This window comes from Eremomyces bilateralis (assembly GCF_010015585.1).
Source record: "Eremomyces bilateralis CBS 781.70 unplaced genomic scaffold P152scaffold_6, whole genome shotgun sequence".
Classification (NCBI taxonomy): domain Eukaryota; kingdom Fungi; phylum Ascomycota; class Dothideomycetes; order Eremomycetales; family Eremomycetaceae; genus Eremomyces; species Eremomyces bilateralis.
This window is the reverse complement of record NW_022985072.1, coordinates 731166-738906: the sequence shown is the minus strand read 5'-3', so window position 1 is coordinate 738906 and position 7741 is coordinate 731166. Positions and strand designations below refer to the sequence as shown.

The following is a 7741-nucleotide window of genomic DNA, read 5'->3' as shown; positions in this document are numbered from 1 at the left end:
ACCTTGTCCCTGTCATGCAATATCCTCTTAAAGTCCGTTGTTCCAGCTCGTTGGAGGAGCGCGATCCTCTGGTAGGTCCGCTGCGGGCAAAACGCAAGGAGGTGGTAGAGAGACTGTCGGGGGGCACCACACTCACACGCTGGGTGGATTCCAGGGACACCGATTTTCGCGAGCCATTCTTTAACTCCAACTACCTCAGTCCGTAGTGCCATAAGCGCCGAGGCCTCATGTTTCTGAAGGCCATCGAACCGGTTAAGGCACTGGGTTTCCCACGGGTCCTTCCATGTCCTTGCTCTCCTTCCTGGTTTGGCCGCTTCGGCTTGCCTTCTCTCCCTCCATTTCGCCCGATACTCGTCCTGATCATCCGGTGCGGGCCTTTTCGCTGTTGTGTCTGATATCCCCTAGCCGGTTCGGGCCGGGGGAACAGAAGTTTGTCATATTGGGTCCGGAGAGTACATATTGCGGGTTCGGGTTTAGACCGGACACGGCGGGGTCGGCCTCGAGTTCGTCTCGAGGGACATTAAGATATCTGACTTAGGGAAAATAGAAAATATTCGATAGCTCTAAAATGATAGAGACCTAATATCGGATGAATACAACGTCACAACCGAGAGGTTTCAACGCCTCCGGGATATGCTTCAGCCTTCTATGGCTATGAATTGTACCTACACAGCATGCTCCTTCTAGGAGTGAGGTTAACTCCTGATTCGATGTAAATACCAGATTTGAGAACCTCAGCAGGGCCGTTTTTGAATACGAATGCTGCTGGGGGGACCTGGGGGAGGAGGTAGCAGGTCCATTCAGGGTTGATTAACTTGATAGCAGAAAACTCTTGACTCTTTCCCTCGGTCAATATGAAGGTTGAAAGCATGAAGATTTGCCGAATTAGAAAGGATAGAATGTACAGCAACTCCTCGGTTAGGTCATCAAAAAGTAAGGTCTGGCTGACATTGACAGTTCTTAGGTTTGAGACCTTGGGGGTATGCTTCATGGCCAACTATTTCGTCCAATCTGGAAGGTCTATTCGAATGAGAAATATTCTACCTTTACACTGGCTTGTGGACGACCAATATCCACATGCACATAAACACAGAGAGAACTTGAAAATTAGTCTCCATTCCCCGAACCTCCTCTCTCACGCTTTTCTTTCCTTCAAGCACACGATCCGTCCAGCTCAATCAACAGCAACGAAGATGGCGGCACTTAACGGAGACGCATCTGGGCGCTAGCGTAACCGCGCAATCGATAGAATCCCCGAGAAGGGCATTTTTATGGTCCCGCAGAGTGAATGGGATGAAGTGGGCGCATACCTCTGAGGTAACAACCTAACCGAAGAGGTTTTTCACGTATCTTTCATCAACTGGGTATGGGATATGTTCAAGCGGACCCGTTACGAGAAAGAACCGCTAATAGAGGCTCAATCTGAGGTCCGTGTTATCGTTTAGTAGATGATGGTTTCGGCTTCGGGCTATATTCAAGCCTTGGGGTGCTTTCGACGGGATATGGACGCGGACAAGATGGCGATGATCGTAAATGAGGAGATCGTGCCTGGAAAGATCAAAACCGAAAGTGAAACCTTTTTCTAAATGCCCTTATCCGGTGTGGGCTACGGCTAATTGAATACCTAGCCGACCATAAGATGTTGCGGAAAGGGTTGTTGACAATGATCTTCCCCGCCCATACACAACGGCCGCACGCCCGCCGACAGCTAAAAGCACGAGAGGCTTTCGACCTCGTCGAGTCTGAATCTCTGGAAGAAGAAAAGGTGGAGGAAGATGAAGGCCCCGAGACAAGCAGTCAACCAACTATGCAACCGTCAAGTCTCCACGCGCTCGCCTCTGGAGCACTTCAACTGGCCTTTAGGAGAAAACCCATTGCTAAGGAGGACGAGGGTGAAGACGAGAACGCATTGTCAAGCCAGTCACAGCCGTCGTTTGGGAGTGGGGCTAGGCAACGTATGCTCCCCATCAGGGGTAAACCAGCACAGAACGAGTAGCCCCATATTGAGAGGGGGACAGCCGCTTAACCATTAACTAGTCGAACCCTATCCATTCGCCTTCCCCTTCCTCAACTTCTCCCTCCATCTCCATCCCATCCCCATCCTCCCCCTCTTCTAGCAAATTCCCGTTTTCATCCCTATGTACACCACTTGTCTTTCCTTTCGCCGGCTGGTTTAGCAAGTACTCCACCAAATACAAGGTCTCCTCTGACAATTTCCCCAACTCCTTTCCAATTTTCCCTACTGCTCTCATCACCGCCCGCATCTCCGGCGCGAACTGGCCGATATTATCCTTCAAATACCTCCCGTGTTTCCGCAGCACCGCCTCCGTCCAGAGCAAGTTGAACTCCAAATGCGGCGTCTCGTCCACCTGCACCGCCACGAATCGCAAGAATCGGTCGAGGTACACCGTCGGCATGTCCTTCACCACCAACGGGATATCCGCGGCGGGCACGTGCTCGAACACCTGGCGCACCAGCGAGTTGTCATTCAGTCGGAACGCCATGACCAAGGCCTTGAGGTGGCTTCCTTTCTCCATCTCCGCGCGCGTGCTGTCCGGCGTGACGGTGACATCGAGGTCGAACGGATCGAACTGGATGACGTTGTCAAGCGAGTAGATCAAGAGACCCTCGGTGGATGACGCGCAGAACGCACGGCCGGTGGGCGAGAACGCGGCGGCAGACACGCGGACCTCCGGTCGGGTTTTGCGCGTGCTGGCATCCCCTCGGCTCGCGCCGGGAAGGGATCGATCGATCCGGTTTTCCAGGTCAGATTCCTCGCCTTGCTCGTCGATGAGGCCCCGCGGTCCGGCCTCGGTGAGCAGTTTGCTGTTGAGGAACTCTTGGGTGCCGTCTAAGGAGAGGTTGACGGAGACGGTGAACTTCTTGATGAGGACGCCGGCTTGCACTTCGTACAGGCAGATGTACTTGCTGTTGCCACCTGCGAGCACGCACGAACCATCGGCGCTGTACGTTATGGTTGCGAAGCTTTTGGTGCCGGCGACATTGGCAGCGGTTCGACGGTCGGAGATTTTGCGACCTCCAGACGCATCACGACGACCGTCAACGCCACCTTGTTGGACCGCGTCGGAAACCGACCAGAACGACAATTGCCCATCGAGAGTCGAAACCGCAATCTGCTTGGAATCCGGTCGGAAGGCAACCGACAACACATCCGCTTGCAACTGCAGTGGCTCACTCGTCTGAGTCCTTCCGAACACGCTCCACAACCTGACCGTTCGATCCCAACTCCCGCTCGCAAGCATCCCGCCCGTCGCAGAAAACGCCAATGACGCCACCGGGCCCTCGTGTGCGGAGAGTTGATCGAGCAACTGGCCAGTCTGGACGGACCAGACATGGATATCGAAGGAGTCGAGAGACCCGGCACAGACGACTTCGCCACTGGGATCAACTGCAAGCGAAGAGAATGATAGCCTCGTCGGTGCGGTGAAGGTGCGGAAATTTCGGTACCGTATCAAATCCCAGGCTCTTACCGAGCCGTCCAGACTTGCCGTGAACAGGACATTTCCGCGCTTTGCAAACTCGCATGCGGTGACTCCACTCGTATGCTCGGTGAATGTGACGATACAGAAGCCCGAAGTGACGTCCCAAACCTTGATTTTCCCATCGTCGGCCGTGGTGATGATGCGCTGGCCATCGGGGGAATAGGCGATGGAGTTGATGGAATCAAAATGGCTTTGTTGTTTGAGAATGTAGGATTCGGATTGCCATTCCCAGACGAGGAGTTGGCCGAGTTTGGAGGCGCCGAATGCGAGCCATTCGCCGCTTTGGTTTATGGAGACGAAGTCGATTTCGTTTTGAGATATGCTGGAAGTGGGTTAGTTTCTTAGGTTCAATATGCAGGAAGGGATCAGATATACCTGAGGGTTTGGAGTTGTGAGAAGTCAGGTAGCTCGTAGAGACCAAAAATCCCATTCGAGAACCCAGCAACAAGAAGATTCGAGGAGGCATGATATGCAGCGCAAGTGACATAGGCATTATCTTGCATGAAGTAATGCTTGTCGATTATCCTCCACTGCATCTCCTCTTCGATCTCCATATCCTCCTCGGCTCGTTGTGGCTTCGGCACATATCCCCAGTGGAACAGGGCTCCATCCTTGCTGATGGTATATATTGTCTCCTGATCTTTTGAGAACCATGCTGCAAGCACCGGCTGCCTATGTCCGCTCAGAGATGTCGGAATAAACCCTTCTTCCGGGTTCAAACTCCATATCCGCGCACTCAGATCTTTGGATGCGGTGAGGAAGAATCGGGAGTCGCTTGACCATTCGATGCTTTGTACCTCGTCGAAATGTCCGGTATATATCCGGTGTCTCACGAACGGGGCGAACTCCAAGTCACCGTCCTCGCTCGAGCCAGGTGTCGACGGAGTGTGCCATACCTCGATCTGTCGCCCGATCGCCGCCGCAAAGTGCCTTCCCGAGGGTGAAAAGACGAGGGATGTGACAGCAGTTCGGAAGGAGAAGTGGAAGAGGGCAATGCGACGGGGGAGGTTCGTTAGGATGGCGCGTCCATCTTCGTCGACGGTGAGAAGGAGATTGCCCTGGGGATTGAGGGCAAGTCGGGCGATGTTTCGGCGGTGCGCAAAAGGGAGAGTATACGACTTGTTGCTGGTATTTGTAAGCCATTGCGGTCGCAATGTACCCCACCTGTGACACGTACTTCACTAGGTCAAAGACCGTAACTCGATTGCCTACCGGCGACAATAAGCTGTTGCCATTGGGGGAGAACAGCAGGTTTCCGCGGGTATATACCGTTCCCAGCAGGTTGGAGAACTGAATTAATGTTAGTGGATGGACCAACCAGAACTTGGAACAATGCACTCCATACCTTAAAATCGGTCTTCATGCCTCACAACGGCAGCACCAGCAATATCAACTTGTCATCGCAGTTGTCGCAAGTTGCAAATGTCAAATCTCGAAATTTTTCCGATTGGGTTTAGCGCACTTGGAGGGGCTTCTCTTCTTCTCCCACAGCACGTGAGCAGTCGGAATCGGAGAAACTAGTCTCCGACATTCAACTTAGTCAGTCAGGGACCCTTTCTCTTCTGCATGTTATGTGGTCCGTGCGACATGGTCCGTGCGTCCGCATGTCTGGGGAGGTCAAGGTGTCGCGAAGTTTTAAGGGATGAACGACCACAAGTCTACCACTTGATCACTTCCCTCTTCCTACCATTCCATTCGATATATCTCTGTCCATTTGACTTTCCCCAGGACTGTACTTGAAGGGAACAGTGTTTGCTGCTGCTTCTCAAGCTTCACAATTCTTCCTGCCACCTGCACGAACTCGAGACACCCCAGTGTTTGCGACTTCGACCCCCTTTACGCTCTCACCACCAAGCTACGCTTCTACAGCATAGTCCTGTATAATGGCCGAATCACCGTCTCCGATTGGTATTGCCAATGTAAGTTGGGCCAAAATTGTGTCGTGCATTTTAGGTATATGTTGCTAACCGCTTGCCCCTAGCTCCCCAACCAACGGTGTGTCCTCCATAATCGAAACAACCGTGCATCCTTTCTAACAAATACACAGACATAAGATCGTTGCAAAGCGTGGAGCGGCTTTCACTATTATGGTACGCGTCACATCCTCAATTGTCGGTGCTGTTTCAGTTGATTGACTTCCTCTAGGTTGCTGGTGAATCAGGACTGGGAAAGACCACATTCATCAACACGCTCTTCTCCACCACCATCAAGAACTATGCCGACCACAAACGTCGACACAACAAACAGATTGATAAGACGGTCGAGATTGAGATCACCAAAGCCGAATTGGAGGAGAAGTTCTTCAAAGGTGAGCGGAATTGTGGTGAGACCTTGATGGCTTCGCTGACCGCTGATTACAGTCCGCCTGACGGTCATTGATACTCCTGGCTTTGGCGACTATGTCAACAACCGGGACTCGTGGCAACCCATCATTGAGTTCTTGGATGACCAGCATGAGTCCTACATGCTTCAGGAGCAGCAACCTCGCAGGACGGATAAGATCGATCTTCGAGTCCATGCTTGCCTCTACTTCATTCGCCCCACCGGTCATACTCTGAAGCCATTGGACATCGAAGTCATGAAGCGACTTTGCACTCGGGTCAATCTGATCCCTGTCATTGCCAAGGCCGACACATTGAGCCCATCAGACCTGGCCAAATTCAAGCAGAGAGTCCGTTTGCGCCATTCCTTTTTGACTCGACCGCAGCTGATATAGAATCCAGATAAGAGCCGTCATTGAAGCCCAAGGCATCAAGATCTACCAGCCCCCGATCGAGGATGACGACGAAGCAGGCATGCACCATGTCCGAAGCCTCGTCTCCGCCATGCCCTTCTCCGTCATCGGCTCCGAGAAAGACGTGCAAACCAGCGACGGCCGCCCCGTCAAGGGCCGACAATACGCCTGGGGAGTCGCGGAGGTGGAGAACGACGAGCACTGCGATTTCAAGAAGCTGCGCAGCATTCTGATCCGCACCCACATGCTCGACCTCATCCACACCACCGAAGAGAACCACTACGAGGTGTACCGCGCCCAGCAGATGGAGACGCGCAAGTTCGGCGAAGCCCGCCCGCGCAAGCTGGACAACCCCAAGTTCAAGGAGGAGGAGGAGGCGCTCCGGAAGCGCTTCACCGAGCAGGTCAAGGTCGAGGAGCAGCGCTTCCGATCGTGGGAGCAACGCCTCATCTCGGAGCGCGACCGCCTGAACAAGGATCTCGAGCAGAGCCACGCGATGATCAAGCAGCTGGAGACGGACGTGGAGCAACTCCAGGGCAGCGTGACCCGGTCTCATGGACGTCGTTAAGGTGTCAATCGGTTGGCCATCCATCCTGGAAACCTAAACTCATGTTCGGAGATTCGGAGAAAAAATATTATCATGTGGGAAAAAGCACAGCAATGGCTTCTCTGTTTCGTTTTGTTGGGATTTCCTTCCGTCGTTTCGAGAGATACCTCACTTTACCCTCCCCTTGTTTTCCCCCTCCACAGTGCGTGTTCCTCACGGTTGTAATTATGCGCCTGGCCCCTGTTCCTCATTTTTTTATCCGTTTCGTCGGGCAGATCAGGCTCGCCCCTGGTTGCTGCGTCAAGCACTATTCCGTGGCACGGCGTAGCGTGTGTATGCGAGCGAGTGAGCGAGAATGGAATCGCGCTTAGCACGAAACGACAATAATACCTACCGTTTTTTCTTCGCTTGTCGATCTACCATTGCGTTTCTGAGGGGATGCATTCATGCGATGTGACTCTGAGTAATCGGGGATGAGGACCCGGAACGATACCTTGCTGGCTTGTGTTGGCCCCTGTTTCCGGACGTTGCGCATTGGGAACCTGGTGTGGCTATAGATATCGTGGACAGTGATCGTATACCCCAAGTTTATGTAGTTGATAACCCGTAATAGTAAGTATCGATGTCCAGTTCACTTCACCACATCCTCAATCCAACCCGTTTGATCCGGTCACCTTATTTCTACTTGTACAAATCTCCCAGCCGTGCAAACCGAAAACGTAATCGTCCATTCTCCCTACAGCGATTCCCAGATTTCTGGATGAAGGTGGCAGAGCTGCAACTCGCCAGTATTATAAACAACATGCTAGTCGGAGCGTAGGTGACAATCTACCTACACTTTCTATAGCCAACTAGCTTGTACGATTTATGAAGCTCGTCGCGGAGTTGGTGATACGGAGGCAGTTCCCCTAAGTAAGATCGATCATGACGAATGTTTACGAGCATGGGACCGAGAAT

General features: G+C 52.7%; 3 protein-coding genes across 3 annotated transcripts; 2 read left to right on the top strand and 1 right to left on the bottom strand.

The window, feature by feature from the left end:
* Positions 1-1438: 1438 nt before the first annotated feature.
* On the top strand, positions 1439-1996 carry P152DRAFT_481028 (uncharacterized protein; the record flags this gene model as incomplete). Its single annotated transcript, XM_033681789.1, has 2 exons — positions 1439-1569; positions 1629-1996. The coding sequence occupies exons 1-2, from the start codon at positions 1449-1451 to the stop codon at positions 1994-1996; spliced, it is 489 nt and encodes a 162-aa protein (XP_033535452.1). The 5' UTR covers positions 1439-1448.
* P152DRAFT_506642 (WD40 repeat-like protein) lies at positions 1653-4902 on the bottom strand. The gene is made up of 4 exons (XM_033682488.1): positions 4849-4902; positions 4681-4793; positions 3879-4628; positions 1653-3825 (listed from the first exon to the last, which is right to left on the bottom strand). Exons 1-4 carry the CDS (start codon positions 4864-4866, stop codon positions 2034-2036), a joined length of 2673 nt encoding a protein of 890 aa, XP_033535451.1. The 5' UTR covers positions 4867-4902; the 3' UTR covers positions 1653-2033.
* Positions 4903-5154: 252 nt separating this feature from the next.
* Positions 5155-6978, top strand: P152DRAFT_292937 (Septin). The gene is made up of 6 exons (XM_033675032.1): positions 5155-5422; positions 5485-5498; positions 5551-5593; positions 5649-5811; positions 5864-6174; positions 6227-6978. The coding sequence occupies exons 1-6, from the start codon at positions 5387-5389 to the stop codon at positions 6803-6805; spliced, it is 1146 nt and encodes a 381-aa protein (XP_033535450.1). The 5' UTR covers positions 5155-5386; the 3' UTR covers positions 6806-6978.
* The last annotated feature ends 763 nt before the right edge of the window (positions 6979-7741 follow it).

Coding starts and splice junctions, on each gene's coding strand:
- P152DRAFT_506642 (XM_033682488.1), bottom strand. Junction 4,629..4,680: donor ACGGTCTTTGACCTAGTGAA/GTACGTGTCACA, acceptor TACAAATACCAG/CAACAAGTCGTATACTCTCC. Junction 3,826..3,878: donor TCACAACTCCAAACCCTCAG/GTATATCTGATC, acceptor ACCCACTTCCAG/CATATCTCAAAACGAAATCG.
- P152DRAFT_292937 (XM_033675032.1), top strand. CDS start 5,387: ATGGCCGAATCACCGTCTCCGATTGGTATTGCCAAT. Junction 5,812..5,863: donor GGAGGAGAAGTTCTTCAAAG/GTGAGCGGAATT, acceptor CGCTGATTACAG/TCCGCCTGACGGTCATTGAT. Junction 6,175..6,226: donor TGGCCAAATTCAAGCAGAGA/GTCCGTTTGCGC, acceptor TATAGAATCCAG/ATAAGAGCCGTCATTGAAGC.